Source organism: Fusarium venenatum (assembly GCF_020744135.1).
Source record: "Fusarium venenatum strain MPI-CAGE-CH-0201 chromosome Unknown EDB82scaffold_1, whole genome shotgun sequence".
NCBI lineage: Eukaryota > Fungi > Ascomycota > Sordariomycetes > Hypocreales > Nectriaceae > Fusarium > Fusarium venenatum.
In genome coordinates, this window is record NW_027072129.1 from 4,825,184 (window position 1) to 4,842,535 (window position 17,352).

The window sequence follows — 17,352 nt, forward strand, 5'->3', positions numbered from 1 at the left end:
TTGTGGTACAAGTCGGTTCCCGAGGAATTTCTTTTACTGATTACAACCTGACAACCAAGAATAACAGAAGTGTTATACCATGACTCTATCAACTCGTAATGACAGCAATGTCTTTAAAGAATTCGAAATCCACCGACGTTCTACAAACAACCATATTATAAGCTACTTCGAGTGCCTCGGTCAACACCCAAGCGGGGACGGTCTTCCTGGCCTCTTAGGTATTCCCAGACATTTCTTTGACTGTGATCAACCTACTGACTTAGAGATCACAGATAGAACCCCAAGAGAGAATTCGCAAATATTGATGTTGAAAGACATCTCTATTAGCGCGGTTCAAGAGCTCAAAATTCTCGAAAGCATCATTGGCGAAATCATCAAGCAAGAGAAACCTCTTGCGAGCTCCGTGTCTCCAAGCGTTCTTTCATGGTAAGTCCTTCGCCTTTGTCCATTCATTACTGACAGTTTCAGTACGGTCTTCTGTCTTGCAGTCGCATACGCCTTGTCGAATCCACCACTGTCGGTATTTTTCAAGACAGTTACAGTCGTCGGGTCAGCTTTTCTGACTATTCGTTTGGTCCGAAAGTATCTGCAGCGGAGGCAGCTTGTACCTCTTCAGCACAAGGTCCAAGGACTGGGTCGGGCGTTCAAGAATGGGACAATTCGGTACAGGGACTTGGATGAGGTGGTTGTTTCGCCTCTTGACTAGTGAGAACTGGAGAGGATTTAGCATAGTCAACAGCAATGAAACAATTTTGTTCGTATCAAGATCTACCGTCGTATCCACAGCAAGGTATGAATCACACATCCTAGCTCCCAACCCCTGGGTCTGATCTCCATCAGTACAGTTACATTAGATCATCAACACTTTGAATATACTTTCTTGGCTTCTGGGGACTTCGTATCCTAGCAAATTCCCTGTTTCGACAGCGACACGTGGCACGGGAACAGCCGCGATGCTCCTCTCTCTCGCATCTTATACTTGATCGGTCCCACAGTTTAAACATTTACCAATAAGATACTCGAATCACAGTGTAAAATTTATGATATAGAATGACTCGTGTTGAACGAATATAATTATGGTATCAGATACTCTAAGAACTACTCTGCTCCTCCTCATCTGGCTTGTCCAACGCGTTTTCCGCTGGGCGTTCAGGAACCAGGAAAACGGCAAACGACGTTGAAGGTAGTGAAATGCAGAACATTGCAAAAGCAACAATGAGGTTGGTAAGAGATGGAACCTTGGCGGCACCGACTCCGAAAGCCAAGCATGAGCCAAGAGACTCGAAGGATCGGACAAGGCCGACGGCCAGAGTCAATGTCTCGACATCTTGGAAAAAGGTTCCAATAATCCAGTACACAAACATGTAATGAGATTCGTTCATAAACCTGATCAGTTAGCTTTGTTCGAAATGTATATACTTCAGGAACGTACCGAAGGAGAACTTGAACTGCGAATCCGCGTCCGAATCCAGGATGAGCCCAGTCCAGAGTAACAGGAGGGTTGGCACTGCGATATTCCATCTCCATAGCGAACTGCCATCCGAATAGTGCAGTCATGGTGATAGCCAGGAAAGCCCAGGTGAAGCGCGCAAGCTGAGGTCGGCTGAAATACTTGAGATCAAAGAACCATCCCCAAAAGATATTGGAAGCGGTAGCAGCGATACCAGATGTCAACGACGCCAAAGCACGAGATCGAACGGAAAAGTAGTTGACGAGGTAAATTCCAAGGTACGTGCTGTTCCAGTTGAATCCGACCAGCATGGGGATGAGGAGGAAGAACTGCTTGCGTTGGATGAGAACGCCCCATTTTCGGACTTGCTCTGCGATGCTCGTGTTCTTGTTGGTAGCAGGAAGCTTGGAGCCATCGGATCGAATGACCTTGTGAGGAGGCGAGATGAGAAATGCGAGAGGAAGACCAAGACATTGAAGAGCAATGAGGACGAGGTATGTGGTGTATCCGACTCGACCACGCTTTTCGGAGTCAACATTGAGGGAGAGTTGAATGGAAGAACCGATGAGTTGACCGAGTTCTCGCAGACCAAGCCAAATTCCAGCTACAATAATTAGTTTCCGTGATCGCAAATATGAGGGCTGACATACTGAATTTTCCACGATCCTTGACATCGCCGTATCCCAAAGCGATGGCACCTTCAGAAGCCCACAGAGCAGAAGCTCCGATACCGCAAGTAGCACCACCAAGCAGAACGAACCACTCAATTCCATATCGGTTGTTTGTGTAAAGTGCAGCTGAATAAGGCGCGTATCCAAGAGTACCGATGATGAGAACCCATTTTAGACCAATTTTGTTGGCGAGAATACTAAAAATTGAACAACCAAAGACCATTATACCGAAAGTGAGTGAGTTTGCTCCATTGACGAGGTATGGCTCTTGCTGGCCTCCAGCACCGGTGTCTACCAACGTTAGAGATATTTGGAAGATTGACGAAGTTTACATACTGTTGAGAGCATTCCAGATTCCTGGTTGTGTGAATGAAATCAATCCAACGATGATAACGTTGAATAGAGGACTTCGATACCAGCGTGTGAAGCGAGATACAGGCTTTGACTGCTCTGTAACATCTTGGGCGACATTCTTGACCGGTTGGTCTTTATCGCTGCTGTTGTCTATCACGGCAGACATTTTGACGGTTACTCTTCAACGTATAATCTCACATTGAAATGCAGGCACCAGTATTATATATATCTCTGTATTATTCCATTATCTATTTGCCTCAATAAATTTGTTCAAGGGTGTATCAAATGTGGAGAGAGCAGCGTCCCAAATCTTCCAAATAAGGCTAGGATCGCAAGTTGGCCGATGGTGTTTTTAATGGTTCTTCCCACTTTTATCAACTAAAGAGTCATTTCGTGCTTGACAGGGTCGATGGCGACATATAAGCGGATAGATAAAAGGGTCTGATGGTTGTAGTTGAATCTCTTGGTTTGTGTCTGTAGATTGCGTGCTAACTTATATAATATCCATGTATAATATCCTCGTTTAACATGTAATTGCTCCAAAGTCCCTTCTCCGCCTCTCTCCGATTTCTCGTCGGAAGCTTAAATACTGGCCAATCATGATTGTTTCCGACGCCTTCATCCCTGACTCGATACAAGGGGGGGATCGGGCAAGTTTCCGCTGTCAAAGTCCCCCTTCCCTTCTTTTCGTCTATTCCAATTCCATCTCATCACGTTTCTCCTCTTTAGCATCGCGTGCTTTTAATCCACATTCAATTGCTTCGGTAGACAAAACAACCGCCGAGTTTCGTCAGTTCCAACACCAATAAATGGCGGGGAATTCAAACTCGGACCTCCAGACGTTCACGTCCCCGCTTCAACAAGGAGGTGATTCGCCCCGTCCGAGACAAGCAGCTTGTCTCGTCTGTCGTCGATCAAAGATCAAGTGCGACTGGAAACCCCATCAGGAACGATGCAGGAGATGTATCCAACTCGACACGGAATGCGTGCGACCTGCATATCATCCCGGTCGTCAAAAGGGTATCAAAAAGTGAGTATCCTCCAATTCATGTCAATTGCAAGGCTGACAACTGCTAGTAAACGTACAGGTCTTGACAAAGCTTTGTATCAAATTGATCAAGCTGTCAAACGCGCTCGTTCAGCAGCTCAGAAGAATCCAGAAGATGATAGAATTCTGAACCATCTTCAGGATCTACTCAGTGGCGCGAATTCACCTGCTGATGCCCCGCAGACGAGATACAGTGCCAGCGGCGATGGTGAAGAGGATGCTTATTCTGAAGAGGAAGAAGAGGAGCAGGAGCAAGATCCTATCGTGATACCTGAGTTCATTCAAAGAACACAGCAAAGTCTTGCAATTGACGACGCCGAGAATCCACTGCAGCTTCTTGCAAGGGCATCCTACATTCAACCGTCACCAGAGTCGAGACATGGAAATTCCCCTCAGCAAGCCCATACAGCGAGCACAACTGGACAAACCGAGGATGAGATTCAAGCGTTCTTTGCTCCAGCGCATGTTCATCTAGATGTTGGATCTGACCTTGACCCTGTCACGTTGGGACTTGTCTCAGAAGATGAAGCTGACAGGCTATTCCACTTGTGAGTTCCATGACTTTTACTTTGATATCTGCTGACCATCAGTTTTCATCGCAATCTTGCTCATACCCGATGGGGCCTTGATCCAAGGATATACACCGTCGAATTCACGCGCTCGAGATCATCATTCCTCTACACATCCATCATGGCTGCATCAGCCCTTTTCATGCCATCAGCAGCAGCACTTTCAAAACGACTATCAAACCACGTCAGGACTCTCGCACACAAAGTCGTACTCAAGCGGTACAGATCAGTTGAAATCGTTCTTGCGTTCATGGTAAACATTCCATGGATGTTCCCAGGTCAACATTCAACCGACGACGAAACCTGCACGTACATCTCCATAGCGAACACGGTCGCCACCGATTTATCGCTTCACAAAACCCTCGTATCGCCAGAAATGCTAGGCTCAGGATCAGAAATTGGTCTCGCGAGGGGTGATTGTCTTGACCCGAGAGCAGCTTTAGCCATGGACGGATTTCCTGAGCTTGATCCATGGTCTGAGAAAGGACGTCTGTTACTTCGTAATCGGGAGCGATGCTGGCTTTCGCTTTTTGTTCTGGAACGTGGAATGTCTCTTGCCAGAGGACGACCGTTTTCTGTTCCCATGACCAAGTCTTTGAAGGACTGTGACAGTTGGCATCGGTCTGAATTTGCCGATCCTCTTGATGGACATCTTGTCTCGATGGCTGTGCTAAGAAGAGACTTGGATGCGTTGTTTGCTACTGTGAGAGCTCTTTGTGACGGATCGCAGATGGCTTCTAGTGACGGTTCATTGATCGCCCAATCGTATGTGTCACGTTGCTCTTTGATGCAATAATCAGCTAACCTTTTCAGAATCCAAGGGTCAATTGAACGATTCTTTGATCAATGGTACACAGAGTGGGGGATCTCAATTGGCAAAGGCCCAGGTAAGATAGATGTCCGTCTATCTGTCGAATCACGCTGACCGTCAGACCGTCGACTTCCACCATACGTCGAAATCCTCGTCACTCACACCCGCCTGTCCATCTATGGCGGCGTGATAAACCATCCCACAGCGCCGCTTGAAGTTCGTCGCTTCTTCCACACAGCCGGTCTCTCCTCAGCTCTGAACGTGATGCGTGCCGCTATCCAGGGAGAGTCGCAACTTCAATCCATGCCGAACAACACCGCCATCATGATATCCTTCGCAGCCTGCTTCGCTTTAACATTGAGTTCCTACGCGACTGGTGGTTCAGCTTTGGCCCCGAGTGTCAGAAACCTCATTGACGAAACAGCCACCGTTCTCGAAAGAATCGGAAAAGTAACGAGACATCGAAACGGTCTTTCTATTAAATATGGAAAATATCTCAAACAAATCGTCAGAAGGGCAGCTACAGGAGACGGTATATCTGATCCGAGAATGCCAATCGTCAACGAAGCACCCATCACGACGCCCACATTTCTGGACCAGCAAGCTCTATGGCAAGAACCGATTCATTTCTCTGCCATGTCAGATGATCAAATTGTACAAGCTCTGAATCAACCAGGCAACGACTTTGAGCCCGGATTCGGTGGACTTTCATGGGAAGATATGACAAATTTCGAATGGCTTTACTGGCCCGAAGTTGGTATATAACATAAAAGATAGCAAAACATTAAGCAAGAGTTTCCTTCTCTTGCATTCCACCCAGCCAGTCAAAAGAAGTAAGCTGTCGCAATTTCTCCATAAACACGAATGTCAAAACAGTATGCGGTCTGTAAAGTTAGTTTCGTCATATATGAGAAGGTAGAGCAACGTACGTAAGTCTTAGCCAAGCAGGAGTCCAACCTCTCATGAGGAACCGAGGACCCTCTTCGCGAAGACCGGCTCTAAGAACTTGTGCCAAACCTTCTTTGCCAGCGTTGGACTGCATTCGACTCTTAAGAACGTCAGCTGGGGCGCAGATGGTTGTCGCCATTGTTCCGGCTGCTAGGGACGATAACGCATGCGTTTTTGTGTCGTCTCCGAAGCCGTTGGCAAGGAGATACTGTTTAGCGGATGCGTATCTGGTCTGTTAGTTGAGTAACTGGTATACTTTCAGGAGACTTACGTAGCGATCTGGGAAACATCTACAACTGTTAGCAACCCGTTTGAATATAAAGATGAGGCAACTCACTCATCAAAGCACTCCTCGCAATGTTGGGAACAAGGCCCTTCCAGAACGCCATCATGCCCTCTTCACTATACACTCTGGCCAAGGCATCCAAGGCATGATTATATCCAAATTGCTGTCCAGGTGCCTTTGCGCCATCTGCACACATACGGACGAGAACAACTTCAGCTGGATTACCAACTAGTCCTGCAACACCACCTGCGACACCTGCACAAGCGATGTTTTGTGTGACTGATAGTTGCTTGCCTGTGTATCCTCTAACCTTGTCAGAGAAGTATGTGTGGAAGCCAAAGCGAGCGGTCGAGTATGTTCCTTGACGAAGGATGGAAGCTGATAGACCAGTCCATAGAGATGGGATGCCTGATTGTGTTAGCTTTGTTGTGTAAAGATGATTGGGAATTTACCATCTCGTGCTGCAAATCGGTATAAAACATTGAGCATAGATGAGTTTGACTTCAACACCTGCATTCGATATTTTGTTTGATCCAAAGGGTGTGCTGTACAAGTTAGTTGATGTCTTCTATGTGAAGTTGTAAGTGCTGAACCCACTGAAGCAAACAGCCATACAGGCGGCAGCACCACTATAACTTGTTAGTCACAATCACTGTACTACGCAAGACAAGCAAGCATACCCAAGCCAGAACGGCTCCTTTGTTTTCTTTTGAGAAACCATATTAACAAAATTACTTGGTTATCCTCTGCTCTGCTTCCTATTCCTCACTTACACTCTCATTGTTTTGTACACACCCAAAACCGTCGGCTTCTAAATCTAGCTCCGATGTCGTCCCTCATTCTGAACCCCGGATATAGTGGAGATATTTTTCGGCCTCCAGATCCGTCACCGAGGCATCATCGTCATCGTCTCAAAACCGCGACAGATCCTCGGCTTGTCCTGTGAAAATGCGACAGTAACAAATGTCAAACAACGAGAATAACACCGAAATGTCCAAACTCTCTGCACCTTTGAAGGCGCTTATCAATGCGCCTTTTGCGCGACCTGGTCCAAGACCTGCGCCAGCTCAAGTTCAAGAATTGTTCGAAGCCATCGCAAATGATGCAGCTATTAGGAACCTCGGCCCAAAGTCTTGGTTGACTGTCTCGGTATGTTCTGTCAATCAATTGTGTTCCATCCACTTGTACTAACGACTACTATCGTAGGCCGCTGCTACCTTTACTCTTAACTCTCCCGATTCTCTACCCGTCCTCCATCGCGTCGCATCTTCCAAAGATCCCAATTCCGCCGTCCAGAATGCCGAGTTCATCCGAGAGGTTGGTCTTAAGTGTATCAGCTTCAACGGCATTCCTCGAACCATCAACTCCCTCAACGCATTCCACGCAGCGCTTCCCGAAAGCGTTACATCTAAGCTCAGCACAAAGCCAAGCCGACAACCAACGTCGCAAAATATCGACCAAACATTAGCCCGCGGTCGAGGGCTGTGGGATTCTATCTACAGACCATACGAAGACAAGCTATTCGAGAAGCTCGCCCTCGCACACCCCGATCTACCTGTATATATCCTTAGTAGCCATTACTCTGCTCTCCTCTCCGATCCTGCCGCTTCCGATCGCGGTACACTTGCCAGTCTCGGCCGAATCCATACCTCCATGATTGCTATCTCTTGTCTACGCGCGCAAACTGGTGTCGGACCTCAAGTGCTGTCGCATGTATTTGGTCTACGTAAGGCGCTTGAGGATGGAACATATAAGAATGATCAGAATGGCGAGACAGAGGAGAGTGTACAATACTTGGCAAGTGACGAGGGTGGCCATTGGATCTTGAATACAGTCGATAAGATTGTTCAAGCGATCGGCGGAAGTAGCTTTGCGCCGGGCAGTGAATCTAAACTGTGATAATTTATATAGTAATTCATAAATCAGAATATATATACATGAAAAGATACTTGTGTAGTTAAAGCGTCTCGCAACTTTGGGCATTGCGCAAACCTCCCAATATCCTACTACATCTCCTATAGTGAGCACTGTTCAAGGCGCCCTAAGTCTGTCCCTGGTAAAGAGCGGGACCCTCGCCATCGAAGAAAGTCTCATCCAGAAGCGACAGCAACACCTTCTGCCCAGCCCACTGCTCCTCAACATTGGGCCTAATCTGAGCTGGTGGGAGCACAAAGCCCGTCTCACCAGTGTCCCTCAACTCAATTGTGTACGAGAACTTGGCCTGTCCTACGCTGTAAACGTGGTCAGGCGCCGCACCAGTAGTGACGTACAACACAGCGCCACTAGGACCGAAAGTATAGGTTGTCTTGTCGTCAGAGCTATCGCGGATAGCCGTGCTCACGAGGGCAGCTGCTTTGGTCCATTTTCCAAGCTCGGGCGCGTAGAGATCTTCCTTGTAGCCAAAGGGAGAAAGGATGTATTGACCGTACTGAAGAGTGTTAGCGACGCGGGCAATTCACCACGGAAACTCAGACTTACGCTGTGCCAGTCAATGTAGAGAGCAATACCAACGGTATCTCTCAATTGGCGAACAAACTTGTCCAATCCAGCATTCTCAGGGCTGTCAGCTGGCTTCTCGCCGCGGTAAGTCTGAGAGCAAGGATTTGTCGAAGCACCTCTCTTGTTGGAATCCCAGCCAAACTCCCAGTTGCGGTTGATGTCGCGACCAAAGCATGTCTGGTTTGGTGCTGAAGTTGGAGGAGGTTGACGGTTCTTTCGCCAGAGGCGATCAGCCGTGGTAGAGTAAACCTGATCTATTTAGCTGGGTAATTGACAATTAGAGATGAGGATAACTTACGAAACCGTCGGGGTTGACAAAGGGAAAGATGTAAAAGTCGTATTTGTTCAAGATGGTCTGGACGTCTTCATCTCCGCCTTTGAAGCCCTTGATAAGCTGAAGGGTGATGTATTCAACGGTTGGTGCAGAGATCCATTCTCGGGCATGAACAGTACCATGGTAAAGCACAGCAGGCTTTCCAGGTCCAGCCTCGCCCCAGAGATGAAGTCCATAAATATTCCTGTTCTGGTACGACTTGCCCGAAGAAATGAGCTTCGAATTGTTGGGAAACTGGGCTTGCAAGTCTCGGAAGTAATCGATATGATCCTCATAGTTGTGGAACTCATCGTACCAAGACTCATCATCGGCCTGACGCTTCCACTTCTTGTGAGATGGGCTTTCGCTGACGATAGAATCGCCCAGGTTCTCGTGCAAGGTGGTAAAGTCAAGCTTGAGACTCTCAAAAGCGTCTACATCGTTGGGTGCGACGACAATGTCGGCGTATTGGTCGCCATGCTCCCACTCGTCAAAAGTGACGGGGGCAAGCTTCTCTTTGACGTCTGCTTTGCCGTGGGTGTTTACTCGAAAGACTCTGTACCCGTCATACGTCTTAATGTCAGCCTTGGGAACAGCAATTGCTCCCAAGGCGAGGGTGAGGAGGGAAACGAAAGAGTACCTCATTGCGATGGATGAGTTGAGGATGGACTAAAGTGCTGTATACCCGTACAGCAGGATGTTATATAGAAGATAGATAGATCATCGCTTGGCGGATGTTCTTGGCAGGAACTTTTGACAACTAAAGACGATCATTTCCAGTCATACCACGCCCAGCATTGAGGTTTTCTACCTTCCTTATGTGCTCTGGTGGGAATTGTATCATTCGTGCATTTACAAGCCAAGCTCAACAGTGACCCGCCCTGTCGATCTGCCCTCTACCTTAATTAAAGCCTAACTCTATTTCACCATCCCCCGCTGCGGAGACATGACAACACGACATGGCAGGATTCAATGACGAATGATGCAAAAGTACTAACGTATCTTGACATTATGCTATGCTGGGTATGCTTTGCCGTCTACTTGGTATCAACTACTCCATCTGTTTTAGTTCTCTCGCTTCTACAAAGTCGGCCTCCGTTTTGCTTCTAACTTCATCAACGCTCACGCCCGGCGCAAGCTCAGTAAGAGTTAGAGTACCCTGCGCTCGGTCTACCTCAAAGACGCACTAATTGGACAGTTAGCCAAGTCACAAGCAACTCGAACGGCACAAAACTTACAAGGTCGGTGATGATCGTGCTGACTACATTTGCGCCCGTTAGAGGCAAAGTGCATTGCTGCACGATCTTGGACGACCCATCCTTGGCGCAATGCTCGGTTGCAACGACAATCTTGGTGTTGTCGGGGTTGGCTACCAAATCCATCGCTCCGCCCATGCCCTTGAAAACCTTTCCAGGAATCATGTAGTTGGCCAGATCACCGACTGCACTCACTTGCAGGGCCTGTAATTGTCAGCAATGGAAATGAGATGAGAGGAATTGCGCAACTTACACCAAGGATTGACACATCAACGTGTCCACCCCGAATCATGCCGAAAGACTCGGCCGAGTCAAATACTGATGCGCCAGGAACGAGTGTGACTGTTTCTTTTCCAGCGTTGATGATATCACTGAACTGTTAGTAGAGTTCAAGAGGGAAAAAAGGACGAAAGACATACGCATCAACTTCATCCTTTGTAGGATAAGCACCCATTCCGAGGATACCATTCTCAGACTGGATATGCACAGTCGAGTCGGCAGGTAGGAACGAAACGGCCAGCGTCGGAATTCCCACTCCCAAGTTGACATAGTATCCAGGCTTGAGCTCTTTTGAAGCTCGTCTTGCGATACGGTTTCGTCGCTCTTGAGCTTCATTTGCAGCCTTTGGTGGTCCATCCTGACCCTCCTCTCTCAACTTGAGGACCTCGATATTCTTCTCGGCGGTGGCGGGGACGATTCGATCGACGAAAATGCCGGGGAGGTTGACATCGTTGGGGTCGATTTCGCCAACTTCGACAATGTTCTCGGCTTCGACGATGGTGAGCTTTGCGGCCTTGGCCATGAGGGGTCCGAATGACTTTGTCGCATATCTGATCTATTAGCGGAGAAGGTGATTGAGGGTATCGGACATACCGGAAGACACAATTGCCATCCTTGTCTGCCTTCCAAGCTCGCATGATCGCGACATCGCCTTCAATTGCATGCTCCATGAGGAACGTTCGACCGTTAAACTCGCGGGTTTCTCGCTTTCGACCTTTTTCGACAACGGCGCCAGACTTGTCTAGTCGCACGGGGATTTCACCATCTTGCAAAAGGGTGTCTAACTTGTTAGCTTAGTCATTGTGTCCCAACGATTGACTTACGAGCTGCTGTTGGTGTAAAGAATGCAGGAATGCCTGCGCCACCAGCTCGAATGCGCTCAGCCAATGTACCTTGCGGACAAAGCTCAATTGCCAATTCGCCGGTCAAATACTTCTTCTCCAAAACTTTGTTGTTTCCAAGGTACGACAGAATCAAGCGATCGACCTGGCCAGCGCTGGTAAGCACCGCCAAACCACCTTTGCCTTCCACTCCAGCGTTGTTCGACACAGCTGTGAGCGAGTGGAGGGAATCACGACCTCTGCGGTTGATCGCATTGATTAGTGTATCAGCCACGCCGCAGAGTCCAAACCCAGAACTCAACAACGTTGAGCCACTCTTGATATCCGCAACCGCAGCATCCGCGTCATTGAAAAGCTTGGATTGCCCTCGTACCGACAGCGCCACTCTCGTTGTACTGAATTGGCGGCTTGTGAAGCTGCTTCCCCATGTCATGGGCCGCGCCCGTTGGAATCTTAGTAGCTTCGACATTATTGTAGCGTGCTGTGGTTTGTTCTCGTTGTCATGATGAAGGGCTCATGATAGTTTAAAGAGTGATTCGGTCGTAATAGTAGGGCCGAGAGCTACGACGATCGGCGACAGAATTGGATCCGAGAGGACGTCATTCTCGGTGGAAGAACTGGTGCCGACCCGCGGTCATCGGACTGAATGGTAGAAGCAGCAGCTGTCAGGTGTAAGTGAACAGTATTCTCCATTAATTGAAGCCGCGGCTATTACAGTAGGTATGTAATTACAAGTCTGCGAGCTATCGCACTTGAACGCGTGATGGAAAATAACCGGAGTATAGTTGATCCTAGTTGATCCGACAGCGCAGGGTAGGGGATCGCGAAAGCGAGAATAAAGTCATTCGCAACATCTTGTGGGCCTTGACGTAGGAGACCCAGGACTCTGGGCCATTAAAATCGCTAGCAACAGGTGTGGGACTGGGAATGTTCTATCTGCACGTCAAGCGCGTCCATGACGGGCGTCAATTGACAGCTGTCAAGCATCAGTACATATCTCACAAACATCACAATCAGAAAGTCAATCACGGCAATGGGAACAGGCTATTAATAACAATGTTGAATGTTAATATTGGGTATCTAGTAAATAACGCTGTTAAAACTCAAATTCATCCTCCAGTCTAATTAAGGGGAACACGACGGAAGCGGTTGGATTCCCATCCATCAATCTCATCAATATGAGTCTCGCGAACAAGCTTGTAGCCACCAATCTTGGGAAGGATGATAGCCCAGACAAGCCAATAGACAGCACCAGCGGCAAGAATAGCTATACCGACAACACAGTGGATGTAGTAAGGCATGCTCTTGTACTGGTTCTGGCTAGGGTCATCGGGAGCGATGAAAGGAGCAATTACGAGGTACATGTTGCTGAGAAGGAAGAAAACGGTGACAGGCAGAGTGGCCTTGATGGGAGCGTTCCAGTTGTACTTCTCGCGGTGGAGGTAGAGGTGGACGAGACCACCAGCCACAAAAGTGTTGACAATGGCGAGAGGGTAGGAGATGAGGTTAAGGATGAAGTTGTAGGCATCGCCAGGAGGAGGAGCAAGGATGACGATGACGCAAATGATCCAGTGCTCGAAGAGACCAGCCAAAGGAGCGTTGAAAGGTCGGTTGCTAGCCCAGAGACGGGAGAAGGGCAGAATACCCTCACGACCAAGCTCCTGAACGAGACGACCCTGGGAGAAGATAACACTCAAGACGTTTCCAAAGGCGGACAGAGCGACAAAGACAGACATGGCGCGCTCGGCAGCAGGACCCATGACGTTGCGGAAGAGAGAAGCAGCGACAAGACGCTCGGAGGCAATGATCTCGGCCTTGGGAACAGCAGCGAAGTAGGCGATGTTGACGAGGATGTAAATGATGGACACAGAGATGATGGCGGTAGGAGCAGCGATCTTGAGAGTTCGCACAGGGTTGCGAGTCTCGCTGAGAGCATAGTTGGCGTTGCTGTAACCGACGAAACTCCAAATGACGTTATACAGGGCAGTGACAACACCGTAAGCACTGCCAGTGGTGCCCTCGAAAGCGCGGCTCAGGTTGTCGGGCTTCTCATCAATCTTGAGGTGGCCGCCGAGAGCGACGAAACCGCAGATGATCATGATGAAGACGATGATCAGCTTGATGAAGCCGAGGGCGTTTTGGAGACGAAGACCCCACTTGAGGGCGCAGCCGTGGATGAGGAAAGCAGTTGTGATGCAAGCCAGACCAATAGCACGCTGGTTCCATCGATCGACCTCCTTGTTGGCGGCGTGGAGGATGTACTCGCCAAAGACGACAGAGTTACCGGAGGCCCATCCCATAAGAAGAATGTAGGAAGCGTAGATGCCGGTGACGAGGAATTTGGGCTTGCGGTAGATGAACTCGAGGTAGTTCTTCTCACCACCGTTCTTGGGGATACCGGTACCCCATTCAAGGTAGACGGCGGTACCAGCGGCGGCGATGAGGGAACCCACGACCCAGATGATGAGGGCCAGGCCAGGACTTCCGAGAAGGGCGAGGATGGAGCCAGGAGTCGCAAAGATACCGGTACCAATGACTCGGTTGAAGATGAGCATAGATGCGCTCAGGACACCAATCTGTCGCTTGGCATCGGCGGCATGTTGCAGGCGACCTGGTCAAAGTTAGCAGAGTCCAGTGTACAGGTTGTAATTCACGACGCACCCTCTTCTGTGTCAGAGCCAGAGCCGACATAGTTGGTCTTGTTGGCCTCAGGTGCGAGGCCCTTGAGATCGTCTTTGCTCATGATGACAAGACTGTAATATAGATCAGACAGTCTAGAAAGGATACAGAACTCGATGGACTGGAGAAGAGAAGCGGTGTTGAGAAGGGGGCACGTCTCCTTTAATAAGAGAGTCCATCGCGAAAACCAGTACGGAGTACCCCGTTCCTAACCATCCCCATGGGAAGGCAAAATTAGGAAAACTTGTCGTACCCACCAACCGGCGGAGCCTCCTTGATCCTCAAAAGTCTAGAAGACATTGCAGAAAAAGGCAAAGCCAAGACAAGGGATCAAATTAGAGTAAGAAACGGTTCGGGCCTGAATCGTGCCATTTTGCGGTGAAGCAGCGAATAAGCGCGCAAGAATTGTTGGTTCAATGGCTTGCTTGCACGGTCTTGGGACTTGGGAGGCAAGCTAATGTGTCATGAAAATCTCTGCAGTTGAAGCTTTTCGACATTCTAAAGTGACTAGGACGATGACGCGATCTGAGGTGATCGCACGCTTATTCCCTTGGAACCAATAAACGTCTCTAAAATCGCAAAGTCTTACCCACTCTGGATATTTTAATGGCATGGATCTTTTGAGTCTTGCCGGGCAATGGACCGATTTAGTCTACAGAACCCGGCCTCGTGGGTTCCCGTTTCAATTAATCTCACTTCTCGAGGCTCTTTTGGAGAGGTTCCATTGTTTTAACTATCTACTATTCTTAGGAGGTAATTGATTTGACATGTTGTTTTTTGTCAAACTCCCCGTGGATCCTCGTCTTCGGTTGTCCGGCTGAGTGGGTTAACTGGGGTGAACAGGAGTTGCATGAACTGAACTCGATCATGGTAGTCACAGTACCAATCAATGTCAAACACAACTTCCTCAACTGGTGTTTCAACGGGATATGGTTGGAGAGCCATTGAGTGTCATGCTATATGGTGTGATATCGTCAAATGCTTGCTCATCTAAACGTCCCAATAGTATTTAGGCGTATGACGGACAACAGGGATCGACTACGCCTCAGCACACCTTTGATCACCAATCTCACCACGCTCGACACGAGGTTGCCTCTCCATAAGGCTGGACTCCCCGAGAGCCCCCGGTCTCGATCAAGATGTCTTCACCTATAGACTACTGCATGCAGACCGCGGGATGGCGAGTGGGACAAGGTGTGGAAGAACATCGCCATCCTCGACTTGAACCACGCCAGCCGTGGCATGTCTTGTCAATGGACTGACCTGCCTGATCATACTTAGTCACCTTTTCCCGGTCTGTTGGTTCATAAGATTTACCTAATGTTGTGATCACTTGGTCTACTCGTGAGACAAGATTTGTTGACTGTATCGATGAGGTGCTTAGCACAAGCCAGTGTGTCAGTAACCATGGTTTGAGTTGTCATGAGTCTAGTGAGTCCAGCCCTCGGTAGGATGCTTTCCCTAGGCTTCTTCATAGCGTGAGCACTTGGCATCCATTTCTAGCTGCCTATTCTGTATACACAAGTCCGTGAATGTGGTTGCCAAGCTGAACTGGAATACAGGTCGTAACTGTCACCACAATTCGCCATTCAACCACTGTATGGGATCATCAATGGTGTCGTAAAGGCCCCATCTTAGTGTTGGGCAAAAATACACCAAAGCTCAGTTTATGAACTTTCACGAGAGATATACAAAGCATGCACACTTACAACAAATCAATAGTTCACGAATAAAGAAGCTATCAATTTCAACCCTCGGTATAGTCGACGCTACTGTACAATTGACAAGCTACCTTTGTGGCGTTGGCTTGCAGATGCCAGCCAGTCCCTAACATGATCTACCGGCCACTAAAGCCACTGGCGTCAAAGGCGTCATTTTCCAGCAGCAGAATTTTCTTTCCTTGTTTCTTTTCCTCGACAAGATTGATACAGCTGTTAACCCGCGAATAAGCTGCATTCAGCCATCTGCTCAAGCCAAGAGCAGCCCCTCTATGAGCGCAATCTCTTGACCCTTGTGAAGGCAAGGTAATTACTACATGGTTGGCAAAGGCAATATCATGTTCATAGTACCATGTTAACTTACGGTATCCCGAATACTTCTTTATCTAAACATCGTTCTTGAACCCTTGCTTGACCTTTACCGTGAGAAGCCGCGCGGGAACTCCAGGTCCACCGCGCCTAAAGAGGCTGCCGTGTGAACGCGTCTAGACTTTTACCAGGAACAAGCTGTTCTTGCGATCCACTTTAGGATGTGAATACTACTCTCCATAAACCCCATAGTCTAGATCTGTCTGGACTCTTACCATCCGGTTGGAGCGGCGGGCTAGCGACTGTCTTCCAAGCGATGTTCCCGGGGTCCCGATTTCGGCCCGTTATGGCTCAAGATGCTTGCTCAGGAGGTAGCTAGGCCGAGCTTTGGTTAAAAAAAAAATACACCGTATTGTCTTGGTAGAGACTTTGAGATGTTTGTTTGTAGAGTGGTTGGCATCTGTTCGGGACCGCTAGTCTACCAGACACCTGTCTCGCTGGATACATATGTACATGAGAGAATAAAGATCCATAAGGCTAACCGATAGAATATCTGCCAATACAGATCCGACTGTGAATGTTCTTCGGGCTTAGAGCTTATCCACTGTAGATTGTGTAATTATGTGGTCCATCGCCTATAGGGTATGTCCACCACGATGAGGACAACTGTCACATGGTTGGTCGCGTCCGTTATTAACACAGAAATATCATCATTGGCAGAATTCTGGTGTGTTTAGTTCAATGCTACCTATTCTTCATTACCTACATAGAATATTGTTGGTGGTGGTCAGGGGTACGCTATAGACATGTTGACGTACGGACATTGTCGTGTGTCGACGCTAGATATGATGACAGTGAACATTCAAAACAAGATCGCAAAAGGGTTTTCCAGGGGTCATTAACACTTCGCAATTTAATCTTTGAAATATTCGAGAAACTCTGGAAGCAATGTTATTATTTATGGTCGGTTGGCAGTTGCTAGAAATCCAGTTCTATCAACAACGCTCATCATGACTGAGGAGGACGTGCAGAGTGATGCACATCATGACCCCGAGGAATAGGCTCACTCGTTACATAAATACCATAAGAGCAAGTAGTAAGGGAAGATGGGAAGATTCTAAATGATCATATGGTAGATAGTGTACATAGATATACGATTACCCGCCATGGCCTGATCATGACCTAGACACTAAGCTTGATAGAGCAGCTTTGGATGCCGGGAAAATTACAGTTCAAAGAAAATTCGAGATTTAAATCACGGGAGATTCACCTTCAGGAGAAGATATCTGTAGATTCTCCTGCAAAGTTATTGATAAAAAG

General features: G+C 48.2%; 8 protein-coding genes across 8 annotated transcripts; 3 read left to right on the forward strand and 5 right to left on the reverse strand.

The window, feature by feature from the left end:
- Positions 1–79: 79 nt before the first annotated feature.
- On the forward strand, positions 80–706 carry EDB82DRAFT_520387 (uncharacterized protein; the record flags this gene model as incomplete). The annotated part of the gene is made up of 3 exons (XM_025730638.1): positions 80–218; positions 273–426; positions 469–706. The coding sequence occupies 3 exons, from the start codon at positions 80–82 to the stop codon at positions 704–706; spliced, it is 531 nt and encodes a 176-aa protein (XP_025589743.1).
- A 385-nt stretch (positions 707–1,091) lies between these two features.
- Positions 1,092–2,641, reverse strand: EDB82DRAFT_532695 (major facilitator superfamily domain-containing protein; the record flags this gene model as incomplete). Its single annotated transcript, XM_025730637.1, has 4 exons — positions 1,092–1,386; positions 1,433–2,054; positions 2,101–2,412; positions 2,458–2,641. The coding sequence occupies 4 exons, from the start codon at positions 2,639–2,641 to the stop codon at positions 1,092–1,094; spliced, it is 1,413 nt and encodes a 470-aa protein (XP_025589742.1).
- A 508-nt stretch (positions 2,642–3,149) lies between these two features.
- EDB82DRAFT_46741 (uncharacterized protein) lies at positions 3,150–5,767 on the forward strand. Its single transcript, XM_025730636.2, has 5 exons — positions 3,150–3,505; positions 3,553–4,071; positions 4,114–4,857; positions 4,906–4,979; positions 5,025–5,767. Exons 1-5 carry the CDS (start codon positions 3,285–3,287, stop codon positions 5,666–5,668), a joined length of 2,202 nt encoding a protein of 733 aa, XP_025589741.1. The 5' UTR covers positions 3,150–3,284; the 3' UTR covers positions 5,669–5,767.
- Positions 5,768–5,804: 37 nt separating this feature from the next.
- On the reverse strand, positions 5,805–6,858 carry EDB82DRAFT_520390 (mitochondrial carrier domain-containing protein; the record flags this gene model as incomplete). The annotated part of the gene is made up of 6 exons (XM_025730635.1): positions 5,805–6,078; positions 6,123–6,141; positions 6,189–6,545; positions 6,590–6,682; positions 6,735–6,766; positions 6,818–6,858. The coding sequence occupies 6 exons, from the start codon at positions 6,856–6,858 to the stop codon at positions 5,805–5,807; spliced, it is 816 nt and encodes a 271-aa protein (XP_025589740.1).
- A 269-nt stretch (positions 6,859–7,127) lies between these two features.
- EDB82DRAFT_520391 (uncharacterized protein) lies at positions 7,128–8,036 on the forward strand (the record flags this gene model as incomplete). Its single annotated transcript, XM_025730634.1, has 2 exons — positions 7,128–7,286; positions 7,344–8,036. 2 exons carry the CDS (start codon positions 7,128–7,130, stop codon positions 8,034–8,036), a joined length of 852 nt encoding a protein of 283 aa, XP_025589739.1.
- A 71-nt stretch (positions 8,037–8,107) lies between these two features.
- EDB82DRAFT_46770 (uncharacterized protein) lies at positions 8,108–9,613 on the reverse strand. Its single transcript, XM_025730633.2, has 3 exons — positions 8,935–9,613; positions 8,616–8,885; positions 8,108–8,565 (listed from the first exon to the last, which is right to left on the reverse strand). Exons 1-3 carry the CDS (start codon positions 9,592–9,594, stop codon positions 8,179–8,181), a joined length of 1,317 nt encoding a protein of 438 aa, XP_025589738.1. The 5' UTR covers positions 9,595–9,613; the 3' UTR covers positions 8,108–8,178.
- Positions 9,614–9,891: 278 nt separating this feature from the next.
- EDB82DRAFT_486631 (uncharacterized protein) lies at positions 9,892–12,187 on the reverse strand. Its single transcript, XM_025730631.2, has 7 exons — positions 12,112–12,187; positions 11,309–12,046; positions 11,079–11,265; positions 10,625–11,035; positions 10,459–10,576; positions 10,188–10,409; positions 9,892–10,135 (listed from the first exon to the last, which is right to left on the reverse strand). The coding sequence occupies exons 2-7, from the start codon at positions 11,793–11,795 to the stop codon at positions 10,001–10,003; spliced, it is 1,560 nt and encodes a 519-aa protein (XP_025589737.1). The 5' UTR covers positions 11,796–12,046; positions 12,112–12,187; the 3' UTR covers positions 9,892–10,000.
- Positions 12,188–12,447: 260 nt separating this feature from the next.
- On the reverse strand, positions 12,448–14,069 carry EDB82DRAFT_471130 (amino acid/polyamine transporter I; the record flags this gene model as incomplete). Its single annotated transcript, XM_025730630.1, has 2 exons — positions 12,448–13,937; positions 13,988–14,069. The coding sequence occupies 2 exons, from the start codon at positions 14,067–14,069 to the stop codon at positions 12,448–12,450; spliced, it is 1,572 nt and encodes a 523-aa protein (XP_025589736.1).
- Between the last annotated feature and the right edge of the window lie 3,283 nt (positions 14,070–17,352).